At 55.8% G+C, this 27273-nt stretch overlaps 1 protein-coding gene across 2 annotated transcripts; it reads left to right on the plus strand.

Moving 5' to 3' along the window:
- Nucleotides 1–26808, plus strand: FAM3D (FAM3 metabolism regulating signaling molecule D). 2 transcript variants are annotated; one of them, XM_036331730.1, is made up of 10 exons: nt 1–553; nt 4753–4867; nt 6956–7063; nt 11599–11622; nt 15072–15189; nt 16981–17039; nt 20031–20081; nt 22440–22524; nt 23209–23335; nt 26362–26808. In XM_036331730.1, the coding sequence occupies exons 2-10, from the start codon at nt 4855–4857 to the stop codon at nt 26449–26451; spliced, it is 675 nt and encodes a 224-aa protein (XP_036187623.1). In that variant the 5' UTR covers nt 1–553; nt 4753–4854; the 3' UTR covers nt 26452–26808. The 2 variants fall into 2 exon arrangements, with proteins under 2 accessions (XP_036187623.1, XP_036187624.1); XM_036331731.1 differs by having other exon boundaries at nt 2–553; nt 11602–11622.
- The last annotated feature ends 465 nt before the right edge of the window (nt 26809–27273 follow it).

Consider the following 27273-nt stretch of genomic DNA (forward strand, 5'->3'; position numbering starts at 1 on the left):
GAAGGTGGTCTGCATCGGACTTGTTTTTGGGGGGCAGGGTTTTGTTGTGTTGTGTTTTGCGTTTTCAGGCAGAGACTGTGGTATATCATTCCCAAGCTGCTTACATTCCCAGCCGAACCTCCTCTGCCAAGGCCAGGGCTCTGTGGGGAGGAAACACTCACCTGGGCCCCAGCCAGGGCTCACCCCGAGGGGCTCCCGGGCCTGGCGAGACCAGAGACTCATTTCCTGCCAGGGAGCCCTGAGGTTAACTTCCTCCTTCCGGGTGAGGCGTTTAAGAGGGCAGGGAGAGTTTATGGCAGGCCTCTCAGAAGGAGGGCAGCGCCTGGGCAGGGCCAGGTGGAGCTGGCCACGGAAGGTGATCCATGAGCCGCTTCATCTTCCCTCCGGGCCTGCTGCATCCACAGGGCCCGCCAGGAGGCCCCAGCCCCTCCGAGACCGGAAGCCAGACCCTCTGACAGGGTGGTGGTCGCTGGCTCAGGGACTTGAGACCCCAGCTGGACCCTCCTGCCTTCTTTCTCCACTGAAGCAGGGAAGTGGGAGCTCGAGCCCTCAGGTACGTTCCTGTCGGAAGGCAAAGGGCAAGACCTCTGGGTCACATTACTGAGGGGAAGGCAAACGAAGGTGGGCGGGTAGCAAATACGGAGAGAAAGACGAAGGGAGAGGAGGGAACCACAGCGTGAAAGAGATTTCTGAGATCAGACTGAGGAAGGTGATTTTATCGGAGGGGCCAATTCTGGCAGTTAGTGGAGGACGGAGACCAGGATGTGAGGCGCTGAGGCTGGGTTCAGGCTCGGTGCAAAGTGTGCCGAGCCGTGATTAATTATCCGTGTCTGCCTAGCTAAGGGCCCAAGAATGAGGTGGGGCTTGCAAGCCAGGGATTTGATAACCCACATGGCGGGCTCTTTTCCTTAACCACCGTAACCACAGAGGCCCTTGGCTATTTCTTCATTCGTTCACTCATCTAGTCACTAAAAAAAACACTTGACCTTCAACTATGAGCCACACAAATATTTGAAGAATGAATGAAGTAAGGAGGAATGTTGTTCTTTGGCCCCAGCTCTCATTTTTCTCAAAAAATCATGGTCTGAAAAGTTACAACAAAGGTTCATGGTCTTGAGGCGTTTGCTAGCCATGTGATGTCAGACTAACCCCTTCCTTTGATTAAGACTCAATTTTCTCATCTGTAAAATGGGAGTGATCGTCAGGATATCCCCTCTTAATCCCTGTAGTTCTCACTGGCATCTAGGATAATAATCACTAAACACCTATACTAGCCAGGCTCTGTGTAAGTGCTCCCTGTATAATAACACCTTTAATCTTCATGTCACCTCTCTGAGGAAGGCACCATTACTACTCCCATTTTGCAGGTGGGAAAGCAAGGCACTGGGAGATTAAACAGTTTCCCCGGGGCCGTGCTCCGCCGCAGTGTGCTCTGTGAGGCAGCTGATGCTCCCTCCGTGGCTGGAAGAGGCTGGTGCAGGCGCCTCTTCCCAGACGATCCCTTCAATGAGCAGTTCAGCCTACATATCAGACAAGCAAGGATTCGATTATTAAAAAGACAGGAGAGCAAAGCAGACGTGGTCCTAGCCTGGAAATGAAACAACTTGTACAGGTGGTCATTTCAAATCAGTTTTGACAGGAGCCGTAGAGGAGACAGCCCGGGAATCAGGACAGACTTCTCTGGGATTACATTTGCAGGGGAATGCTAGCAGGGGTAGGAGAGCAGGATGGGTAAGCACTTGGCACACAGCAGAATCCAGGAGGAGGGGGGGAGGGGGGAGCGGGAGGAGAACTCTGCAGAGGAGGCTGGAGCTGGTGGTGGGAGGTGAGGTGGCAGCGAGGTGGCCACTCCCAGGCCAAGCACGGCTCCCTCATCCAGGAGCACAGGTAAGCGTTTAACCTAGATTTGAGGTCTCCCTAAGGAAGACTTCCCAGAGGAAGCGACTTCTACTCTGAGACCCTCAGGGAGAATAGGAGTGTCCCAGGCAAAGAGGCCGAAGAACAGTGTTCAGACAGAGGGCCCAGCAATGCAGAGGCTCAGGCTGCTCCAGAGAGCGTCTCGCTCACAGCAGTATCCCCCGCGCCCACGGCACAGCCTGCCGTCCCACCCGTGCTCAGAGAATGCTTCCGGATGAAATCCGAAATTGGCTGTGTGGCCTTGGACAAGTCACTTGCCCTCCCTGAACCTCAGCTTCCTTCTCTAGCTGGTAGCTTAATCATCCTAACCTTCTAAGACAGTGGTTCTCAACCTTCTGGCCCTTTAAATACAGTTCCTCACGTTGTGACCCAACCATAAAATTATTTTCGTTGCTACTTCATAACTGTCATGTTGCTACTGTTATGAATCGTCATGTAAATATCTGATAGGCAGGATGGTCTTAGGTGACCCCTGTGAAAGGGTCGTTCGACCGCCAAAGGGGTCGCGACCCACAGGTTGAGAACCGCTGTAAGACTATGCAAGAATCTAATTCAGTCAGTCCCCGAATGCTCCAGCACTTCCTCCGTGCTCGACTTGTGCAGAGACAAGGCCGGCCTGCCATGGGACAAAAAAGGGCTTATACACTTGGCCAGACCTGCAGCCAGAAATCAGAAGGGGTCCAGGGGGAGGGGCAGGATAAAGAGAGGCTCAAGGACAGTGAGGCCGACAATGGGCTCTCCAGTCAGGGAGAAGTGGGGCAGTTCTCGACTCCCCACTCCCCACCCCCACCCCATGCCCTACTTTCCACCCTCCCACCCCATCTAGCTGTGATCGCACACCACCCTGGGCCCACCGAGCAACCCCACAGGGAGGGCAGGACATCTCTCCCTGTCCCCTGGCCCCAGAACGTCCTAACCTGAATAACAGGTTGTGACATCTCAGCAGGAACGAGGAAGAAAGGAACTGTTTGGGGTTTGGTGGCTGCAGAGGGAATTCTTGTCCACCCAGCCTGCGATCCTGTCCAGCAAGCGGGCCTGGGCTTCCACTCCAGAGCAGCCACGGCTGGCAGGGCGAGCCATTGGGGCGGACTCGGGAGAGCAGAGAGCCCTGCAGTGCTGAGAGGGTAGTGGGGGCTCATCTAGGAGGGACAGCAGGCCGTCCCTGTCCCTCCCCTGACCCTGGCTAAAGCTAGAGTCCCCGCTTGGCCCCGGCATGACAGCGAGAGCCTAGCTCCCTGCCCAGATATCCAGATATGTGCCTTCTCTCTCTCTCTCTCTCTCTCTCTCTCTCTCTCTCTCTCTCTCTCGTTCTGTACATGGGTGATAGTTTATCTTTATCTCTGTTCTCCTCCTTGTCCTGGTCTCTCTTCTGTCTTGTTCTTTCTCTCTTTCTGTCTCTGTCTCTCCATCTCCCTCTCCCCTTGTCTCTCCAGTCTGTCTCTGTGCATGCTCCCTGTGGAATATCCATGTCTGTCCATTCATCTGCCTATCCCTCTCCCTTCTGTCTGACCCTGCCCCTGTCCTTCCCTCCTGTCCACCCCAGTTATCCTAACTCCTCCACGCACAGGGTACCCCACAAAATGTCTTTTGAGCCTCATATCCAGGTGCCGGAGCTCCTGGACTATATAGGTCGCCCCTCAGAACATTCAAGAGATAATACAGTTTTATATTGGGGTTTGGGGTTGAAGGGGAGTTGGTCACTTGAATTTCAGAAAGTTAACTTGTACAAAATCTCTGTGGGTGGAGCCAGGTGACCACTCTGCTTTCTCATCTAGAAGGCCCTGGAGGGTCAAGCCAGGATGGTGGAGTTTGTATAATCTCAAGAGGAGATGTGGATTTGCCTTTGTCGTTGCTGTTGTTTAAATATCAACAGACCCAGCCCACCTGCCTCAGTGCCAGGTCCCTGGCTCATATCTGGATCCTTGGCGGTTGGGCTTCAGGCACCATGTCTGTTAAGATAGATTCTTAGGGAGAAGAAGATTCTGGGGGGGTTGGGAGACAGGCAAAGCGGTGGGAGCCAGTCGCTGCTGTCAGAGGCCCTCAGAGGCCCTGAGCTGGCTGTGGGGAGGCCCAGACCTGGGACAGTGGTCGCCAGCCCACCATCTCCAGAGTCCTGCTGGGGGTCAAAGCTGCCGAATCGCTGGTAACTGCTCAGGTTCTGGGGGTCGGCATGGGGCGAGGTGGGCCCAAGGATGGCCCTCCCCTTGCCCAAGACTCAAAAGGGGAGGGAACTTCTATTTCAACTCTCCTCTCAGACAAAAATCACTGGTGGAGGGACCCTGTGGGGATGGGGTGGCCAGACACCCACATCCAGATTCCGACTCTGACCCTTGCAAGCTGAGCTGAGCAACCCTGAGCTTAGCCATGGTGAGTCTTAGCTACTCACCCGAAAATACAGGCTGTGAGGATTAAAAGCAGGTGATGCACGGACAGCGCAAACGCGCCTGCAATACGCGGGCCCTGATTGCTCTTCATTTGCTACATCAGCAAAGATCCCTGATGGCTTCCATGGGGCTCGCTAGCTCATGTCTCTCTGCTGACTGGATGGATGGACAGGTGAACAAATGGATGCATGGATGGGTGGATGGATGGGGAACTAAATCAATTCTCCAAGAGATGGTGGCTGGCAGACTGCACCTTACTCCACTTTCTAATCTCTACACGCGAAAAAGCCATGTTGAATATCAAATCCCAGTGAAGGAGAGGTGGAGGCAGAGAGGGAAGAAAGAAAACGGCTGCTCTGTCCATGTGGCAGATGGTGAGGAACCAAACTGAAAGGATGGTGGCCTCACTGAGAGGTCCCGGGCCCTAACCTTCAGTCTTCTTCACTCTCAGACCCCTTCTCACTGCGTGGAGGAGCCAAGCTCCGGCTTCCCATTCGAGTTTCTTCTCTCCACACGCCGCCGCTGAGCCCGAGCCACTCCTCACCGGGACAGGATGAGACCTTCAGGTAGGACCGGGAATGAGGACTCTAGGGCTCAAGGTTGGGGCCGAGGTTGGTTTGAAATCCTTTTTCTGTCAGCGGTGTCTGCTGTTCTGGACTCAGAGGGCATTTGGCTGTATCTTTGTCAAGTGGTCAGGCCAGAAGGCCAGGAGGAAAACAGGAGGGTGAGCCTGGGGAGTGGAGGAGGCGACTTTGCCTCCAGGCGGAAGGGCTAGGAAACCTTGGGCGCCTGGACCCCAATGCGGCCGGGATCATGGGGAGTCCTCCTCTTGGAAAGCCCTGACCCTGATTGGAAATTAGGGACAAAATATTTGCTCCAAAGAAAGCTCTTCCAGAATCCTCATACCATCGGGCCGGGCATGAAGAGAACTTTGTCTTCTAGTCTATGCCCTCATTTGGACAGATAGAGAAACTGAGGCACTGACTAGGACAGTGATGGCGAACCTATGACACGCGTGTCAGAGGTGACACGCAAACTCATTTTTTTGGTTGATTTTTCTTTGTTAAATGGCATTTAAATATCTAAAATAAATATCAAAAATATGTCTTTGTTTTACTATGGTTGCAAATATCAAAAAATTTCTGTATGTGACACAGCACCAGAGTTAAGTTAGGGTTTTTCAAAATGCTGACACGCCGAGCTCAAACGGTTCGCCATCACTGGACTAGGAAGTGAACACAGCTCCCTGACATCCCACAACAGCTGTGAGGGGGTTGAGTTTCAAAGTCAATTTACTAGCCTGGGTTCAAATCCCACCCCCAACACTTACTAACCAAGTGGCCACCTCCCTGAGCCTCAGTTTCCTCGTCTGCAAATAGGAATAATCAGCAGGGCCCAGCACAGGGCTGCTGTGAGGGTGAACTGAGATAACGCATGGAAAAGCTGTTGGCATGGTGCCTGGCACAAAACGCGTGCTGTGTAATGTGATCCCCGAGAGAAAATCCCACAAACAGCCACCCTGCGTCCTTGAAGATGAGGGTCCCCACACACCTGCGCTCCACCCCACAGCATCCAGGGGGCCTTCCCACTCACCCCAAGGAGCTTGGAACCAGCTCGAGGCCACAGAGCTGAATTCAGGACTGAGGAGAAGCGTGATGCCGAGGGGGGCGGGGGTTGTCAGGCAAGGAGCCCGGGATCTGGCCTGGTGGTTGGAGTGGATCCGGAAGCAGCAGCAGCCACCAGAGTCCCTGAGCGGGAGGTGGATGGGGGCCCGCTTCTCGCCCTCGTGGAAGAGCAAAGAGCAGGACCGGGAGCTCAGGGGGGCCCATCCCATGTGTGGGTTGGTCCCCAGTGATGGGACGGGGTCGAGGTCGGGCAGCATCTGTCTGTGAGGCAGGGGAGGCCCCTCTGTCTGTGTTCCTGTCGAGAGCTGTGTGTGGTTATTGGTGGTGGCTCTCGGGGGAGTTGATGGAAAATGTGGGGGACAAACAGCACTCCCCGAGCCACCCTGGAGGCTGCCTAATGGTGACAACAATCACATCTCTCCCAGCAAGCAGGGGCTCCGTGGCAAGGATGTCACCATATTCACTCTGTGACTGAGGGACTCCAACTCAGGGGCCGAGCTCCGTCCGCGGCCGCACCGCGTGGGTGGCTGCCAGCACTGGCCAGGGCCTCCTGACGGCTGTGACGCTCACCTCCAGGCTGTCCGCAGCAGGGCCCGCCTCCTGCCCGCCTGCGGCAGGCTCCCAGGCCTCGCCCCTGGAGCTGCTCTCTCTGGAGGGCTCCAGGAAGGTGTGCTTCTCACTTTCTCTCCCGTGGTCCCACTTGGGGAATGTGGCCCGTCATCATGCAGCACCGTCTCACCATTCTCATCATCACGTCGTTCACACGGCTCTCAGCTCGGGGGCCCGGGGGCCGGCCCACAGTGTGGGTGTGGGTGTGGGTGTGGGTGTGGGTGTGGGTGTGGGTGTGGGTGTGGGTGTGGGTGTGGGTGTGGGTGTGGGTGTGGGTGTGGGTGTGGTGTGACCTACAACGTGGGGTCTCATGACGGGTCTCCCTGTGCGGATCTGACAAGGACCGCATGGAGTCTCGCCACGCGGCTTTGCGATGCCGTCCGGTGCTGTGGTCTCATGTCCGGTCTCCTTGCTCTGCAGGACTGTTTCGCCTCCTGGCCTTCATCTTTGTCCTGATCACCTCATTGGTCTTCATCCGCAGCTACATCAGCCTCAGCACGAAAACCATCCGTCTGCCCCGCTGGCTGGGTGAGTGCAGCTCACTGCTGGGGCAAGGCCTGTGGACCAGGGCTGAGGGCCGAGGATCTATCCCTCCCTCCGTCCCTGGAGACCCTGAGACATGACTGAGTGTGGGCTTGCCTTTGGCACCCCAGCCATTGTGGGGTGGCACATGCTCTGGCCAGGGCCACTCCCCGTTGTTGAAATGAGCTAAAAGTCCCATCTCCTCTGGGAGTCCTTCCTCACTTGCCACTGATACCCCTTCACACACACACACACACACACACACACACACACACAAGCATACAAATACACACAGACATACACACAAGCATACACATACACACAGACATACACACAAGCATACACATACACATGTGCACACACATACAAGCACACACAGATACACAGGCACCCTTCATAGGCAACACCCGCCTATGCACACAGACACATGCATCTCTCCTATGTGCTGGAGAGATGTGGCACGGGCACACCCAAGGCCCTGGCCAGAGCATGTGCCTACTACATCCAGGGGGAGCTTGGAAATGAGACCCAAGAAGGAAGGCAGAGAGCAGGAACGCAGGGAGGGGTCGGGGAAGAAAACCATCTGTGCACTGAGTGGCTTCCACCTGCACTGGCTGTTCCCTCTGCCTGGGACCCTCTTCGCGTAGAGCGCCCTGTGGCCAGTTTCTTCTCAGCCTTCAGGTCTTTGCTCAAACGTTACCTCTTCAGATGCCTTTCCTGACCACCCGGCTACAGCTGCATTTGTCACCAATGTCATTTATTTGTTTTTCACTTGGTTGTTGTCTGTCTCCACCCTCTGGAGTATAAGCTTCCTGGAGGCAGGGATTTTAGCTTGTGCACATCCATCTCTCTAACACCTGGTACAGAGCAGATGCTCAGTAAACATTCGATAAGTGAAAGAAAAATGGGTGGATACATGGGTGATGCGTGGATGAATGAATGATGGATGGGTAGGTGAATGGATGGGTGGAGGGATGGATGAATGGTGATGGGTGATGGGTAGAGGGATGGATGAATGGTGATGGGTGATGGGTGGGTGATGGGTGGAGGGATGGATGAATGGTGATGGGTGATGGGTGGAGCGTTGGATGAATGGTGATGGGTGATGGGTGGAGGGATGGATGAATGGTGATGGGTGATGGGTAAATGTATGGGTGGAGGGATGGATGAATGGTGATGGGTGATGGGTGAATAAATGGGTGGAAGGATGGATGAATGGTGGTGGGTGATGGGTGGAGGGATGGATGAATGGTGATGGGTGATGGGTGAATAGATGGGTGGAGGGATGGATGAATGGTGATGGGTGAATAAGTGGGTGGAAGGATGGATGAATGGTGGTGGGTGATGGGTGGTGATGGTTGCTAGCGGCTTTACATTCATAGTCTCATTTAATCTGCACAAATGCCCCCTAGGGTGATCCATGTTGTGATTGTGGAGTGCACTCATGCTTGACCTCCTGTTGTGGTTTTATGCATAGTCTGCGAAAACAGAAGCTTCCAAATTCCCCTGTAGATGTCAGAATAGGAATGGGAACCCAAGCCTCCCAGATCCAAATCCTATCAAAGGAAGGAGAGAAAGGGAAGTAATTGATACCTCTGATTTTGTCCTCCTCAAAGACCAAGAGTCCCCTGCAATGGCATAGTCAAACATAATAACGCCCAGGTCAGCCCATGGCCACAGCAGCCAGAAGCCAGGCACCCTGTCTTTAACACAAGCTCCCCACCATGGGGTCTCAGATGTCCCTCACCTTGTCCACTTGTCAGCCACGGTTTATACCCAGGTCAGGATGATTTATACAGATGCATGCTGGCCACCGTGTCCCCAGCCCAGGGCGCTGCTTTCATAGACTAGAGATTGGCTGGGCTGCACTGATGGCCTTGGAGGAGATGGGCCCAGGTCGATGATGGAGGCTCAGACAGGAGTTGAGACCAGGGGTGTCCCCTGGAGGAGAGGGCCCCAGCCTGAGGTGGGAGAGGAGACAGTGTTTGAAAGGAGACCCCAGAACTCAACCACCTGGGGTTTGACAAATCAACACTTCCAACCAAAAGTACCCAGTGACTATTCTGTTAGGTCCCAGACCCTGAAGTGAGGACCACGCCCCCCCAACCCCCACTCACAGTTTGAGCTAGGGAGACAAATAGACTTAATCACAGAATATACAAAAACAAGAGTGCATGATCCTGAGTCCTGAGAAATGCTCACAGTGGCAGGAAATAGACCAGTGGGGAAAGTGACCATCAAAATCCATTAGCGTTGCCCTAGCCAGTTTGGCTCAGTGGATAGAGTGTTGACCTGCAGACTGAGGGTCTCGGGTTCGATTCCGGTCAAGGGTGTGTACCTCAGTTGCAGGCTCAATCCCTGGCCCTGGTTGAGGCGTATGTGGGAGGCAACCATTGATGTGTCTGTTTCACATCATTTCTCTCTCTCTCTCTCTCTCTCTCTCTCTCTCTCTCTCTCTCTCTCTATCTCCCCCCCCTCCCTTCCACTCTGTCTAAAAATCAATGGAAAAATATCCTCGGATGAGGATTAACAGCAACAACAAAAACGCATTAGTGTTCGGCACAGGAAGAGGTAGCGTTCATTTACTGCAGAGATCCTTAACTTGGCTGCACTTGCCGATGGCGCATCAATATAGAAGCACATGTATTACTAGAGCACACACTTATTTTCTAATATTTTATGACATATTGATATGCATTTGGTTTCCTTTCTAATCCAATCTATTTTGTTTCATGATTTTGTAGCTTGCAGTCTGTTACAGTAGGAGGTACTAAGTGTCTCAGAGAAGTGGGAATAAATGTATTCATAGGCTTTCCCAAACCACCACACATCCATGGCACCAAAATCAGGAGACTAAGAACTCCTGGTCTACCTGCAAACTGGGCAGGCTCTTTCCGATGGGCGTGACAAGGCCAACTCTAACTGGTTTAAACATAGCGGATGTCTTGTGTCATGTGACTGGGGAGTCCATGGATGACGGGCTTCGGTGTGGCTGGATCTAGGGGCCCTCACAAAGCCTCCGAGTCCCTGTGTCCCTGGGCTCTGCTGGTTGCTACTGAACCTCCTCCCTGGGCAGCCTTCTCTCTCAGGCAGGAGTGATGGCTACCATCTCTCCAGATGCTTGTCTTCCCGCTAAGCTGAGAACTTCTCTCTCCCTCGGGGCCATATACCCCCCAGGGAAGGGCTGTCCCCGGAATGTAATGTCAGGACTCTCCCGCCTGGCTCCCAGCCTACTCCTGGAGTGTTGGAGGCAGGGGGGAGGGACACGCCAGGGTGAACAGCCCCCTGATGACCAAATGGAAAGTGTTTCAGTGGGGGGCCCCCCAAAAAGCGTTCCCACCCCTAGGATTTCTGTGGGGGGCCCTGTCCTCTAGGACTCACTGCCAGTATCGTGGGAGACCTCCCGTGGAACCCCTGAAACAACCAGGATTCAGTGTGAATGAGATGTTAGAAAGTGACCACGGCCCCACGCCCGGAGCAGACAGTCAGGGAGTCAGGAAAGGGTCACTCTGACCTGGCTGACCAACACCAGCCACACGCTCCGGCCCATCACTGAGGCCAGGGCACCAGGCGCTGGGCGGGACCCTCACAGCCTGACCTCACTGGGTGGTCTCCACAGCCTGCGAGGTGGGTGTGGCGGCCTCCATGTGAAGTCAAGGGGAACCCACACCCGGCACACAGCCAGGAGCAGGGCTCCAGCCCCAGCGGGTCTCACAACAGACCCCGGCTTCTTGTCAACCGTGAGAGTCGTGTGTGTGTGTGTGTGTGTGTGTGTATGTGTGTGTGTGTGTGTGTTCATGTGTCCATGAGTGTACATGTGTGCCTGTGTGTTAGTGCATCTGCATGTGTCTATGTGCATGTAAGTATACATGCTTGTGCATGCATTTATGTGCACACTTTGTGTGTTTATGTATTGTGTGTCTGTGTGTGATTGTATGTGTATGCTTATATGTGTGCACATGTGTATGTGTATGCTTGTGTGTGTGCCTGTGTGTGCCTGTTTGTGCATGTATGCGTATGCTTATATGTGTGTGCATGTTTGTGTGTGCTTGTGTGTGCGTGCGTCTGTGTGTTCATGTGCCCATGAGTGTACATGTGTGCCTGTGTGTTAGTGCATCTGCATGTATCTATGTGCATTTATGTATGCATGCATGCTTGTGTGTACATGTATGTGTACGCTTTGTGTGTTTATGTATTTGTGTGCCTGTGTGTGCCTGTGTATACGTGTGTGCTTGTATGTGTGTACTTATGTGTGTGCACATGTGTATGTGTATGCTTGTGTGTATGTCTGTATGTATGTGTATGCTTGTGTGTGTGTTTGTGTGTGTGTGTGAAGGGGTATCAGTGGCAAGTGAGGAAGGACTCCCAGAGGAGATGGGACTTTTAGCTCATTTCAACACCCGCCATGGGAGGGGACTCTGCTCAGCCAGGCCAGCACCACTCTCAATCCCTTCTTCCCACTCCCCAGCCCCCAGCCCAACCTCCATCCTGCAGGGGGGCCCTAAGCACTTTCTCACTAAGCAGATTCTTCTTCTCTCCAGCAGATCCACCCTCCAAGAAGACCCGTAAGTATCTCCCAGCACCCCCCTTGCCTTAGTGAGATGCTCAGGGCCTCTAGCCCCCGCCCTTCAGGTCCCAGAAAAATCTCCTTTCCAGAACCTGCCCGGCTCCCTCCTCCCACAGCCCCATGTGCCCTCCGACCCCCTGAGCCCTGTGGCAGGAATGGCCCCTTCCCAGCCATTCAGGCTGATAGGATGGCTGAGCTGTCTCCTTCCCCAGCCCCCCACCCTGCAGTCTGGACATGCCTATCCCCGTCTCCCCTGTCCCAGCACCTGGCCTCGTACTTCTCCCTTGACTCCCCCCACCCACTGGGAGCCCTGAAGATGGAGGCTGTGCTTATTGTCACCATGGCAATGACCACAACTTGGCTCATGGTTCCTGCATCAAAGTAGCATACCAGCACCATGTCAGGGACTACAGGGGCCCCAGAAGGGGGTGCTGATTACCTGTTGGGGTAGAAGTGCCAATCGAGCCAAGAGCAGTGGGGCAAAGTGTTCTGGGCTCCAGGAAGGCCACCCCCTGCCCATGGATGGGGTCAGGGAAGGCATCAGGGAGGAGGTGACCTTCAGCTGTGCCTTGTGGAGGCGGGAACAGCCTATGCAAAGGCTCAGAGGCAGGAAGGCTGGGGCTCCTGTGGAGACCTTGGCTGCAGAGTCAAGGACATGAGAGTGGAGAGAGCACTGGGAGGGCAGGAATGCTGGCACCCCAAATGCTGGACACGCAGATGTCTGAACAGCGAGGACCCCAGCCCCTCAGGTGGGAGGAGGTGGAGGGAGAGACAGCTATGATGATGATGATGGTAACAATGATCGAGGGCTAATGTGTGCCAGACAGTGTATTCAGAACATGACAGACATCGCGCACCATCCTCACCACAATCCTGTGCAGGTGCTGTGACTATCCCCATCTCATAGACGAGGATACTGAGCTCAGAGAGGTGAACTGCAGATGGTGGAGTGGGAGTCAAGCTCCCCGTCTGGTCCAAAGCCCACGCTCTCAACGCCTCCTTACAAGAGGCAACACCGCCAGGTCCCTGGTCCCTCCTCTCTCACCCGACGCGGTGCTGACCGAGCGGGAAAGCAGCGCCAGGGGTGGGACTGACCTGATTGAGAGGCCTGAGGCCCAGTGTCCTGTGGGATTCCAGAGCAAAGACTGTGAGGATGAACACCGACATTCACCCTGCACCCCCTCCGCTCCCTGAAGCCTCCGGGGGCAGCTTCTGAAGTAGACACAGAGTCACAGTGTCGTGGTGCTGAGCGAACATATGCTGGGAAGATGGTAAATGCAGGCACACCTGTGCCGCCCACCTTGCCCGCTCCCACAGTGGGCATCACCCACCAATCCCAGCACCTTCCCCTCCAAACCCACAGGCAGCCTCTAAGGTAGACCCACTGACATGAAGAGGACACCTGTTTGACCACCCTGAGCTACACGGGTGCCTCCTTTTACGGCTGGCGAAGGGGGGCGGGGGGAGATCTCTGGCAAGCCCCACAGCAGGTTCTGGGAGCAGCCCAGGCTCCCTGGCCGCACCCTCCAGTGCTCAGCCTCACACCCTGAGCAGCAGCACTAGCTCCCGCGGGGGCTGGGCAGCGGCTGGGGCGGTGCCCAAGCCCAAACCCAGAGAGCAAATCCCCTGCCTCCCAGCGGCTGAGACCCCGGGGCCCCATCCCCTTCGTCCCTCAGCCTGACCGTGCAGGCTGGACGGTCAGAAAATCAATCCTGGGAAAGCCGGCCTGTTGGTATTGGTTTATCAGACTCAGCTGCAGTTGATAAGGCTCGGGGGCGGCGATGGGGGACGGGGGGGGGGGGGGGGGGAGTCCCGAGGCCTGGACAGCGCCTCCAGCTTAGGGAGCCCCTCTGGTCAAGAGTAAACCGGTCTCTCCGTGACCGTGACCGGGCAGGTGTCAGAGGTGGGGCTCCCGGGCTCAGGAGAGAAGAGGACCCTCCCAGCCTCATCCGCAGGCCCGGGCAGGGGCCGGGCCCCTTGGTGGGGTTCCATCCCCGCCTCCGCCCTCTCTCTTCTGAGCTACAGGCCTGGGCACCCACTCTCTCCGAGCAGCCTCAGGGGTGTCTCCAACCCGGCGCTCACTCTCTGGTGATCACGTTCCCACTGAGCTCTGGTCACACCCTCAGGTGGGTGAGGGGACAGAGAGCCCGGGGCAGGCACTCTGCTCAGATCCCCAGGGCTGCCCGCAGCCCAGGGCGCCCAGGCCCAGCATGTGCCCGGACGTGGGTGCATTCAGTCCCAGAAAGGGGGGCCCTCGCCTCCTCAGAGGAGCCACAGGCGGGCCACTTGCACCTGCGGGCTGTCCCCGCAGAGGGCGCTCTTTCCTGCTTCCCACAGCGGCTCCCTCCAGAGGGCGCTGCCCATCCCCCCACCTCGGGCCTGGGCTCGGCGCCCAAATGCTCTGTGTGGTCACCCAACGAATATGTACTGCGGGCCCACCGGTGCCGGCACAGGAGCCATTGAAATGATTCCACGAGATAATAAAGAGGGAGCACTTGCCCCGGCCTCGCACACAGCAACCTCCGCGTGTGCCCGCTGCCCTGCGGGGGCTGTGGGTTTGCTGCAGGCGCCGCGGCCGGAGCGGAGCGAGGCTGCCCAGGCACTGCCTTCCCTGTGCAGGTGGAGTTCCCCTCATCCGTGTCCTCCCTGATGGTACCTGGCCCACGTCAGGTGGGGCTAAAACACCCCTTAGCAGCAGTCGGAGCCTGCCACGCTGAGAAGGCGGCGATGTCCCAGCTGGCAGGGCCCCCTGAGGGCTGCGTGGCTCTGCAGCTGTTTGAGGGTCCAACCTACACGTCCCCCCTTCGTGGGCCTCCTGAGTCGGCCCTGGGAGGGCCTTGTGGAGAGGAGGCAGGTCTGAACAGCAGCCCCGATAGTCACAGCTCCACACAGTGTGTCCTCAGTGGGTTCCAAGGAGGGCACTAAGCACTGAGTGGGGGGCCGGCACTGCCTACCTGTCCCTGTGGAACCCCAGAGCCCAGCCCATAGTAGGTGCTCAGTAAATGAGTGGGTGATGGGAAGAATAATCAGTAGTAACCTGTGTTCATTTACTCCCCGTGAGAACCCAGCAGGGAAGCCCCCATAGTTATCCCATTTCACAGAGCAGGAAGTTGAGGTGCAAGGAGGTTGAAGACTTGCCCAAGGGAACCCACTGGTGAGAGATGCTCCTACCCACCATGCTAGGGCCCCAGGCGGTCAACAGGGGCTTCTCTGGAGGAGAGGGAGCTCAACAGGCTGCTGCGGCCCCAGAGGAAGGTTCTGGAGAAAATCTCTTTGTCACGGTGCCGCTGGCATTACCCACACTCATTGCTTCACACACACTGACCAGGGGCCTGCGCTGAGTGAGGCACTGGGTGGGGCTGGGGCTGTGAGGGGAAGCCCAGAAATGAATTCTGGGGGGTCCTACACACAGCTGCTGCCACCAAGGCTGGTCTGTTCCCTCCCCAGGGGTCGTGAAGGTCAAGTGTGACCTCAGCAAGCCCTGCCCAGACAACTTCTTTGCCTTTAAAATCCTCAGCGGGGCCGCCAACGTCGTGGGCCCCTCCATATGCTTTGAAGACCACATGTAAGTACCAGAGGGACTCCTGTGTTTCGTTTCCTTTATTGCATTCATTCATTCATTCATTCATTCGCTAATTCAGAGGCTGTGGGTGTAGGCCCTGAGGCCAGCCCACACCTTCCACACACTTCCTTTTACTGCGGGTGGGTGAGTCCCAAATACCAGTAATCCTAACAGCTTCCGTGTCTGCCCGCACCTTGCTCATTGCTCACAGAACCATCTCATCCAGCCCCCAACACCCCCAGCACCATCTCATCCAGTCCCCAACACCCCCAGCACCATCTCATCCAGCCCCCCAACACTCCCAGCACCATCTCATCCAGCCCCCCAGCACTCCCAGCACCATCTCATCCAGCCCCCCAGCACTCCCAGCACCATCTCATCCAGCCCCCAACACTCCCAGCACCATCTCATACAGCCCCCAACACTCCCACCACCATCTAATCCAGCCCCCCAACACTCCCAGCACCATCTCATCCAGCCCCCAACACTCCCAGCACCATCTCATCCAGCCCCCAACACTCCCACCACCATCTAATCCAGCCCCCCAACACTCCCACCACCATCTCATCCAGCCCCCCAACACTCCCAGCACCATCTCATCCAGCCTCCCAACATTCCCACCACCATCTCATTCAGCCCCACAACACTCCCAGCACCATCTCATCCAGCCCCCCAACACTCCCAGCATCATCTCATCCAGCCCCCCAACACTCCCAGCACCATCTCATCCAGCCCCCAACACTCCCAGCACCATCTCATCCAGCCCCCCAACACTCCCACCACCATCTCATTCAGCCCCCCAACACTCCCAGCACCATCTCATCCAGCCCCCCAACAATCCCAGCACCATCTCATCCAGGCCCCCAACACTCCCAGCATCATCTCATCCAGCCCCCAACACTCCCAGCACCATCTCATCCAGCCCCCAACACTCCCAGCACCATCTCATCCAGCCCCCCAACACTCCCAGCACCATCTCATCCAGCCCCCCAACACTCCCAGCACCATCTCATCCAGCCCCCAACACTCCCAGCACCATCTCATTTCATCCTCACAGCCCCGTGGGGTTGGGGGCCATTGTTATCCCCTTTATACATGAGGAAAATGAGGCTCAGAGAGGTCAAGTGACTTGTCCAAAGTCACACAGCCAAGGAGCCTCAGAATAAGGCAAAGCAAGGACCTCAGTGGGTAGTTCACATACCTAAAAGGCCAGAGGCAGTGGCTTCAGGACCAGCTGCATCCAGGGGTTCAAACCATGTCATCAGGGTTCCCTCCCGCATGGTCCTCAGCTCTGCTTTCCTCACTGAAGACAGGCCTCGGGTGTGGACAGCAGGGGGACCACAGCTGGTCCGCACACGGGCCCCAGCCAGCACCCCAGGGGGGAGAGAGCTTTCCATCTGAATTGCCCCGTAAGGGTCCCCAGGGCGCTGGCTGTGCCTGGCCGGCCCTGTGGCCAGAGGCACAGGGTGCTCTGCTGTTTAGGCCTGGGAGGGAGGGTGGCCCTGAGAACCAGCGGCCTGAGATGGAGGCCAGTGCTCCCAAGGACACCACAGACAGGAGTGGGGACCCTGGGCCTTTTCTCTGAGCAGACTGCTCTGGTCCGGACAAGCCCCGAGTGGCTCCTCAAGAACCCAGCCCACCGCCCGGGGCCGGAGGAAACATGGCCTGAATCCTGCCTGCACTTCCTGTTGCTCTGCCTCACAGCACGTGGGCGTGTCCGAGTCCCGAGTCCTGGAGCAGTTCATTCCACACCGAGGACCCACTGTCACATTTTGTTTTCCTTTTCTTCTTCAGGATCATGAGTCCTGTGAAAGACAACGTGGGCAGAGGCCTGAACATCGCCCTGGTGAACGGTGAGTTGCTGACCACCCTTCAGACAGCGCCCACTGTGGGGGGTTGGCGGGGGGGGGGGGGGGGGGCGGTGGCGGCCCTGGGTGCATTCCTTCACTTCCTGCCACATGCCCTGGGTCGTCCGTGGTGTCAGGCAGGGAGGCCTGGCGGGCCTGTGGGGACAGAAGGTATGAAAGGCCCAGTCCTGCCGCAGCCCTGGCCGGGCCCTGCCGTGTGTGTGTGTGTGTGTGTGTGTGTGTGTGTGTGTGTGTGTGTGTGTGTGCCTGTCCCAGGAGACATGCTTCTCCCTGGGTTTTAAACCAACACCATGAGGCCATAAGAGACAACGATGGCAACATGAGATCATGGCTGGGTGCACACCTTCATTCATTTATTCAGCCATGTCAACAGCAGCTGTGGTGGTGGGCCCGGCCCTGCCCAGAGCGCTGGGGGCCGGGGCGGGGGATGGGGAGGGCGGAGGGGGGGGGGGCGGGGGCGCGGGGGAGGGGCAGGTCCTCCCTGGCTTCACAGCCCCTGCGGGTGTGCATGAAGTTCACAGACAGCCGCAGTGTGGGAGCGTCTGTGGAGCCGGAAGCACAGACCTGGGGCAGGGCCATCGGGGAGGTGAGGTGATGGTCAGCTGCGGCCTGAAGGAGGGTAGGGTGCCCGGGAGGAAAGCGGGGAGGCTCCTCCCAGGCAGGGGCCGCACCGTGCAGGGCGAGGAGGGAGGGGAGGGTGGTCTCTCTGGCTGCACCAGAGACAGGCAGCGGTGGGCGGCGAGGCTGCAGAGGCCGCAGGGCCAGAGGGTGAGGGGCTGTGCGTCCCACTAAAACGTGTGGCTTGAAGCAGAGGGCAGTGAGCAATCTCAGGAAGGCTTTGAGCAGAGCATGAGGCCCAGCCCTGCATTCCAGAAACTTCTCTCCTACCTGAAGTGGGGGGGCTGGAGGCAGGGAGACCCAGGGGAGACCCCGTGTCACTGACCCTGCTTCTCCAGCAGGCAATGAACGGGAGGCCAATGGCAGGCCAAGCCTGAAACGGGGACACCTTACAGGAGGGGCTTTATTTACGGGATTCAAGTCCGGACCAGGTGGTCTGGCCCCAGCCAAGACCCCCCCCCCCCCCCCCCCGCTCTGCCTTCAGCTCCTAGATGGGTAACATGGGCCAGTTCCCTGGATCTAAGAGCCACTTCCTGGGACAAAGGGCAGGGCAGGGGGGAAAGGGCACAGTGGGCACTCAGGAGGGAAAGGTCGAGCTGTGTGTGGCATGTGACCACACCCCCGCACTTGGGATGTGACGGGGTAAGACTGGAACTTCTAGAGGTGCATTTCCCAGGAGCCTTGCAGAGCCTGACAACTCCCTGGGAGCTGAGGAAGGGTGGGGGCTGGGAGGGTAGGAGGCCAAGAGGTGGGTCTCCCCCAAAGTCTTGAGGAGAGAGCAGCCTGATTGACTCCAGTGGTGGCCCTGCCCAGAGGGAGGGCGTGCAGGCCGCTGGGACTGGTCCCGGAGCCCCTTCAGGCTGCAGAAAATGCTCCGGCTGCAGCTGACCAGGCTGGAACCTGCTGGTGTTCTCTCCCCCCAACTGGGCCCCCTGCCCGAGAAGACCTCTCAAAAAGTCTCTGATGACAGAGGCTCAGACTGGGGCCTCCTTCCTCACCCCTCACAAAGTCCAAAAACAAAAACAACCATCAACAATAGTAAAAGCTAACGTTTAGTGAGCATTTACTACGTGCTAGCTATTTCATTTAACCCCATCACCATGCTGAAATGGCATGATGCTCAGTGTCCCCATGCTCCAGGTGAACAGTGGAAGCTCAGAGTGGTTAGGCGACTTGCCCAAGGTTGCACAGCCAATAGCATCATCTAGATTTTAACCCGTATCTGGCTGGCTCTAGGTCTGAATCACTCAACTGAACTACCTCCCTAGACTAGAAATGTCTCCAAGCATGTATGCAGCACCTACTGTATGCCAGCTCTGTGCCAGTCCAAGGAATCAGTTCTCAGGGCCAGGGCCTCCTCTGTACAATGAGCCAGAACAGCACAAGGATTGTTAAAGGTTGGTGCTTTGCAACCTTTTAGGAACTGTTCAAACTATATCTCCTCCCTCTGATTCCAAAAAATTCCACAAATGCACGTGGTCTCAGTTTAACAGGGTCACATTCCCCTTCCAAGGGGCCCAGGTGAAGTGCCCCAGGGGCTTGGTCCATCAGTGGCTGGAAGAATCCGGGAGGAGCTGCAATGCGAGCTCCCTCCCCCACCCCACCCTCCACCCAGCGGGTGACCCTTCACTACCAGGGCCCTGCCCACCCTCTTCAGGAATCCTGGACCTCCTATTGGGTGGAAAGGGGGAAGGACCCCCGGTGAGACTGGAGAGCTGCCATCCCCTCTGCAACATCTCCATCTAGTGGCACCGAGCGGGACTGTACGTTTCCTCCAGAGCACACGGTTCTCCGCGGGTCTGGGACCCTTTGCAAAACTCACAACACGCAACTGAGATTACTGAGCTCAGGACACCGAGTTCCGTTCAGCAAATCCCTTCCCTTTCAAGAGTCAGAGGACTCCAGTTGCAGAGCTCCGACGTAGGTGGGAATAAAGATGACAATTGTGGTTCTTTTCATGCCTAGTTTGTAGCTAACTCGTATCTTGTATGCTGACTGTCTACTGTAAAGACATCTTATTTAGTTCCCAAAGCCCATTGTTCAGATGGAAAAAAAAAAAAAAAAAAAAAAAGCGGTCAGAATGCTCATGGGTGCATTAGGAAGTGGAAAGGCAGAACACAGACCCAGATCAGTGGAATTCTGTTCGATCCCAGAGACCCTCCTCCATTATATTGTACCACTCACATCAGCCCAGACTACGGGGCATCTTCTTAGTCCCGCATGCTTTCTACGGGACCTGATTCTGTTCCATTATTATTCTATCTTTAGACCTTAGACTAAAAAGTACTCGTTTTCCACCAAATGACAGGCAGAACGACACAGTCCAGCAAGTAATAGTTCTGCTCTCTCACCCCTCAGGAACCACGGGGAAGGTGCTGAGTCAGGCCAGCTTCGACATGTACTCCGGAGGTAAGTGGGCACCTCTGTTGGCAATGAGGTCACGGGTGGGCTGAGCTCCTTCCTGTGGCGAAAGAGCTATCGGGGTGCCGGGGGGGGGGGGGGGGCCTGGCTCTTGTTTCCACAGAAGACACCCAGAAGGAGGCGTGGTGGGGGTTCACGCCGTCCTGCGGCCTTTGAAACGTGGTGATCTCAAACAGTGTCAGTGGAGAGGTGAGGTGGGGAAGGGGAAGCAGCCAGCACAGTGTGTTATCAAGCGATTGAACACGGCAGGCAACTGGACCTCAGGGGACAGTGTTCGAACAGACGCCTCAGAGATGTCCCAGTGGGGCAAGGGAGCTGGGGGCTCCCACCCCTCGTTCCGGGGCACTTCCACACTCTGGCCGGCCCCAGGGTGCAAAAGAGAACGTGGAGGCCAGAGAAGACCTTCCGGCAAAGACGTGCTCGGGCTGGAGTTGCAGGCCAGGCATGTGTGCGGCCGACAAGCTCAGGATGAGGTATAGGGCCCAGTTTGCTCTGCTAGATGGAAGTGTTTATTTTAAGGCCACAGGGGTCCTTAGTGGGCGAGGCCTCCTGGGCCCAGAAAGGACAGCTGTGAGGCGCCCGGCTGTCTTTCCGCAGCGCCTTCTCCTCTCTCTGCGCAGACATGCTGGCCGGGTTTCTCTGTGCACAGGCCACCCCCTAGGAAGTCACAGTCCTCCTTGCCCTGAGCAAAGCCAGGCCCCTGCGCAAATTGCTCCATATCCAGAGAGCCGTCTGCATGATTAGAATTTTCCTTTAAATTGTGTCACTTTTCTAATCTAAATAAACTAGAAGCCTGATGCACGAAATTCGTGCCAGGGGCTCAGCCCCCACCATCGCAGCGGCTGCTTCTGCCTCGGCCCCCGCCGCCACAGCTTCGTCCAGAAGGTCGTCTGGAAGGACATCCAGAAGGGTGTCTGGTCTAATTAGCATATTATGCTTTTATTATTAAAAGGAAATTATGTCTAGGGGACTGTCTAGGGCGGGGGGATAAAATGGACACATATGTAATACCCTTTGTAATACTTTAAGCAATAAAAAAAAAAAAAAAAAAAAAAAAAAAAAAAAAAAAAGGAAATTATGTCATTGCCCTGAGTAGAAAGACAGTATTGCTGTTTTGGTCACAAAAGTAAGCACAACAGGAACAAAACTGTGTCCTTGAAGGAAGCAGGGAGCTGATGCCCCCGTCAGCCCCAGCACAGCCCGCACCAAGGCCTGCCCTGGGTCAGATGCAGCGATTTCACAGTGCAGGGAGGCGATGAAGGTGCAAATGGGACCGGACCCGCTCCTTCATGTGAACTGGAGAGTTGTAGGAGCCTAAGTTCTCTCTCTGTGACCCCAGTTACCTGCAGGCCAGTGGGTGTGCCCTCCGAAGAAATCCACATCACTAACCCAAGAAGACATATGCACCCTCAGGTTCACTGCAGCATTGTTTACAATAGCCAAGACAGAGAAGCAACCTAGTGTCCATCAATAGGCAAACAGATCAAGAAGATGTGATTATTACAGTGAAATATTACTCAGTGAAATATTACTCAGCCATAAAAAAGAATGAAATCTTACTGTTTGTGACAACATGGATGGACCTACAGGATATTATGCCAAATGAAATAAGTCAGACTGAGAAGGATACCGTATGATTTCACTTATACCAGTGTATAGAATCTAAAAACAAACAAAAAACAGAAACAGACTCACAGACACAAAGAAAAGCTGATGGTTTTCGGGGGGTGGGGAGGTAGGGAGGGATAGGATGGCTGAAAATGGGGCCGGGGAATAAGTTTATAACTTGTAGTTATAAAATAAGTAAGTCACAGGGGTGCAATGCACAGCTCAGGGAATATAGTCAATAATATTGTAGTAACTTTATACAGTGACAGATGGTTACTGCTTATCGTGGTATCACTTCATAAGGTATATAAATGTCAAATCACTGTGTTGTACATGTGAAACTAATATTATATGTTAACTATACTTATTTTAAAAAATTAAGTCAGCCTAGACAAGCTAGGCTCTTAGCCCCTGTAGAAGTGGGTGTTGGGGGTGTGCAAAGAGCCCTGAGTTCCTGAGAGTCGACTGGCCTCTGTCCCCCAGTGGAAGTCCCCAGGCCCTTCCACCAGTAGTTCTCTCCCCAGCTGCACATCAGAATCGCCTGGGAACTTGCAAATTCCATAATCGGGGCCCAGACCACCTGAGCGAGGGCGCCCTCACCCCTCCTTGCAGGAGCACCACCCAGGAGGCCGCCTCCCGCTGGGCCCTCAGCTGCCCGGGCCACTCCTGGGTCATCAGGGCCGTAGGTGGGAGGGAGAGTGGCCAGCGGTCTTTCCCTTGTTTTCCTTGCTCCCCCAGACCCTGCGCTCCTGGTGAAATTCCTTAAAGCAGTTCCAGAGGACGTGCTGGTGCTAGTGGCCTCCTACGATGACCCGGGGACCAAGTAAGTGGGGACCTCCCTGCCCTTTCTCGCCCCCCACCAGCCCCGTCTTCTGGCAACTTCTCCTAAGGAAATAGCCAGACAAGCGCATAGAGATGTTCTAGGAAGTTCATTGCAGCCTTGGGTACAACCGTGACGAACGGGACACATAGTTACAGAAATCATGACATGTGGTGACATATGACACCTTTCTATAAATACCTAGGAGGCTATACTGCATCAAACATGGTGATGCAGAAAACAGTTAAGGACATGGAGGAATACTCATCCTTTCGTGTTTTTTATTTCATGTTTGATCGCAGTTTGCATTCAACACTGTTTTGTCTTAGCTTCAGGAGTTCATCCCTTAGTATTAAGTAGGAGGGAAAGCTGGTTACAAAAGAGTTGGTATAATCCCCCAAAACATGGGGGAAAGGACATGAAGGAAATACATTAAAATTTTACAATGATGGTGTTGAGAGGGTGAGGCTGTAAGTAATTTGTGTTACTCTGTGATGTTCCATATTTTCCGAATGAACACGAATTGCATTTGTAAACAGAAGCCAACCGTTCTAACACCTCCCAGCTCACCCAGGGGTCTTCGGGGAGGAGTCCCGCCCCGCCCCGCCCCACCTGCTCCTCCCGGCGACTGGCCTCCCGTGCTCCCCCTTCTCCAGGCTGCGCTGACGTCCTCTCTGTCCTCTGCAGGATGAATGATGAACTCCGGACGCTCTTCTCCAACTTGGGCAGCTCCTACGCGAAGCAGCTGGGCTTCCGGGACAGCTGGGTCTTCCTGGGGGCCAGAGACATCAGTAACAAAAGCCCCTTTGAGCAGGTGGGTTCCTGGCGACTCCCGTCCCAGGGAGTGAGGGGCAGGGCCTGGATGGATGAACAGGCCGGGGTGGCTTGGGAAGGACACACAGGGGAGTGTGGGGAGGGCCATTGGGCTGTCACCCACCCCAGCGGTCAGGGTGGCCTGATGGGCTCACCCCAGAAGGACGTGGTCTGGACCATTTTGCCAGGATATATATAAATTCCTGGGCACGTGGATTAGCACTAACAAGCGGGGGGGGGGGGGGGGGGGGGAAGAAGGGTGCCAGGCAAGCCTGGCTTTGGCACCCCCCCCCTTAGCCAAGCCCCTCCTCCCAGGCCTCAGTCTCCCCACCTGTGAAGGGGAGGGTTTGGACCAGGGGAGCCTGAGGCCCCTTCTGAGTTCCCTGGGGACAGGGTGACATGGGACCAATTAGGGGACTGGGGGGAGCCCACCTGAGTATGTGGGAGGAGTCAGGAGGGGTCCCCCATATAGGACCCACGGTCACTTCCTAGGGTGGCCCAAGGAGAGGGGGTCAGGGAGGCCCCCAGAGGTGGAGTTTAAGGAGCGCTCATAGGAAGGGGGGTCAACAGAGGGTGGGGGGCCCCAGGGAAATGCTTCATCTTCTCCCCTTGTCCAAGGTATCTCCATCTGTGCATCCCCTGCCCAGACAACTCTGAAACCTGAGGGACTGGCCAGGCCTTCCCCAGCGGTGATGAGAACGCTCAGCTCTGCCCAGCTCCAAGATGGGGGGCTAAGGCCAATGATTCAGACATGTAGGGCCACTGAGGGGCACGGACTCTGTCCTGGGGGCAGCGGGGAGCCATGGGAAGCTTAAGAGGGAGAGTGACAAGAGCAGATTGATCATAAGAAAGCCTAGCATTCTGCCACCACTTGCTCTGTGCAGGCACCAGAGCAAGTCCACCCAGGGTCCTATGCTACAGCCACCATGAGGTGGGTACAGTTATCGTCCCAGCTCACGGAGGAGGATCCAGAGCCTTGGAGAGGCTTTAGCCGGTTGCTCGGTCTCAGTGAGCCAGGTGGATTTCTCATCCAGGTCTGCTGCCTCCACAAAGACGTCCTGTCCTGGCTGCTTTCAGAACAGCCGTCCAGGCAGAGCCTGGAGAGCTCTGTGGGTGGGAGCCTTCAGATGGCAGGGAGGAGGCGCTGCAATGGCCAGACACCAGCCAGCAGCCGGGAGGGGCAGGGGCTATGGAGGCAGAGCCCAGAGCGCAGAGTCAGAGGCCAGTGCTGAGGCCAGGGAGGAGGCCAGGGAGGGGGCCAGGGAGGGAGCCAGGGAGGGAGCCAGGGAGGGGGCCAGGGAGGGGTCCAGAGAGGGGGCCAGGGAGGGGAGCCAGGGAGGGAGCCAGGGAGGGGGCCAGGGAGGGGGCCAAGGAGGGGGCCAGGGAGGGGGCCTTGATGGGGCTGCAGGTTTTTGCCTTGTCTGGAAAATGTGGGCCTGGTTCATAGGCATCTGCTTCTAAGAGAATGTATTCTAATTAGAAGTTACTTTTTAAAAATAAGAAATAATAAGAAGTAGCTGGAGATGAAAAAGGAGAAGAGCCTCTATTATACCCTCTGGGTGGAACACAGGAGCCAGGAGCCAGGGTCCCCAGAACATCCCTGTGGGAGGTACCTGGCGGGGGGGGGGGGGGGGGGGGGGACTTTCTAGGAAGATGCAAGGCAGGCGCTGTTCTTCCTTAAAGCACAGCTTCTAGATCTAGCCAGGGGTGGGCAAACTTTTTGACTGGAGGGCCACAATGGGTTCTTAAACTGGACCGGAGGGCCGGAACAAAAGCATGGATGGAGTGTTTGTGTGAACTAATATAAATTCAAAGTAAACATCATTACATAAAAGGGTACGGTCTTTTTTTTCAATAGTTTTATTCATTTCACGCGGGCCGTAGTTTGCCCACGGCTTCTAGACCCATCCAGACTGGGCCGAGACAGCAAAGAGGGAGAGTCAGTGCCATCCTTTTCCTGAAATTTATGATCAGCTGACTGAGACCCATCCCCCAAAAATGAACCAAAGACCATGATGGATGAAAGCCATCGTGTCATTTGATCCCACACCTGGGAACTGGGTTTTAGAGGAGCAGCATCTAGAGCAGGGGTGGGCAAACTTTTTAACTCGAGGGCCACAATGGATTCTTAAACTGGACCGGAGGGCCAGAACAAAAGCATGGATGGAGTGTTTGTGTGAACTAATATAAATTCAAAGTAAACATCATTACATAAAAGGGTACAGTCTTTTGGTTTTTTTTGTTTTTTTTTTTGTTTTTTTTTTTGTTTTTTTTAGTTTTATGCATTTCAAACGGGCCGTAGTTTGCCCACGGCTGATCTAGAGTCTATTCTTTCTTCCTAAGGGTTAGCCACGATTATTCCAACCGTAGATTTTGCCATTTAGTTTTTCTTGCAAAAACTAAGCCTGGACATTTAGAACACAACCTTAACTGACGGTATCCCCTTGGCGCATGTATCATTTATGTGAATTAATAGTACACAGTGGTTCCACCACGTACCAGCAGGGTGGCCGTAAGCAGTTACTTTGGCCCCACGTGCCTCAGTTTCCCCATCTGTGTCACGGGATGATAATAGTATGCACTTCTTAGGGCTACTGTGAGGATTAACTACATAAGACACTTTGTGCCTGGCATAGAGCAAGCATTTAATAATAGCTAGGATGCTTTATTGTTGTTGTTGTTGTTATTATTTTGGATGTTCCAGTGAGGCTGATGGAGAATTTGGGAGAGGGCCTAAACTCTGCAGCCCCACCCCCACTCTTGGTGTCCCCACAACCACCCCATGACAGTCAGTGACTAGGCTCTGGTCCCATCTCTGAAATCTTGGGCAAGTTGCATCCCCTCTGGGGCTCTGTTTGCCTTTCTGTGAAATGGACTAGTAACACCCAGCCCTGTCCACCAGGGGGCAGTGGTGAGAAGGAAGTAAGTGAAAGCATTAGGTTTTAAAGCGCCAGGCGAATGCAGGTGTGAGTTCTGAGCAGTCTCCCATTACCGCTGTTTCTCCCTCTCCTCTCCTCGCCTCTCTAGTACTTAAAGAACACCCCCGACACGAACAAATACGAGGGCTGGCCGGAGCTGCTGGAGCTGGAGGGCTGTGTGCCCCGGAAGGTGTTTTAGGGCTGCGGCTCCTCCTGGCAGCCGCCAGCGGGACTGGATGGAGCTGAAGGACAGCGGGCAGCGGGCAGCGGACAGCGGGCAGCGGACAGCGCAGGGTGAGGCCGGCCCAGCAGCATGAAGGTGCTGAGGATCGCCGCCCTCTCTGCAGCTTCCCCTCCCGGCGAACGCAAGCTCCGATGGGCGGTGGACGATGGGCGGAGGCAGCTCCCGCCTGGAGGTGGCCAGCCTCGGAGGGTCCCTCCGGAGCCGCTGTCGGTGGAGAGAACGGGTGCTGTCCCTCTGGAACTCTGACCGTTGCCCGAGAGAGGGCGGACTGCCCGCCGGGCAGAATTAAATTCTGTTTTTGCTCACGTTGAAGGACCTTTCCAGACACTCGGTGTGCAGCGTTTCTCCCGAGATGGAAATGGTCTCGATTGGGGTTACTTGGGCTCCACGTTCAGACAGGTGGTGACAGCTCCCGGGACCTGGTCTGCAGCCAGGGAGGAGGTCGGTGGCAGAGAGATCTCCATTTAGGCGTGAAAGATGCCGTGGATCCCAGCAGAGGGTGTGAGACCCCCAGGAACAGAGCCGAGGGCCGGGCGCTGAGAACATGTACCTGCTATTGGAATGAGAGGGAGAGGACAGGGAAGGGGGGATCTGGCAGGGGCCTGGAAGGCAGGCCTGGGGGGGGGGGGGTCCCCGCTGTCTTCGCCAAGTACCCAGGCGCAGCCCTTAGGTTTATTTAGAAAGTGAGTCTAGAAAACAGAAGAGAAGGAGCCCGTAAAGACTGTGTGGGAGAGAGTGGAGCGAACCCCAGGGGCACACCCCGGAGATCTCTTCGTG

The sequence above is a fragment of the Myotis myotis genome, unplaced genomic scaffold, assembly GCF_014108235.1.
Source record: "Myotis myotis isolate mMyoMyo1 unplaced genomic scaffold, mMyoMyo1.p scaffold_m19_p_13, whole genome shotgun sequence".
Lineage (NCBI taxonomy): Eukaryota > Metazoa > Chordata > Mammalia > Chiroptera > Vespertilionidae > Myotis > Myotis myotis.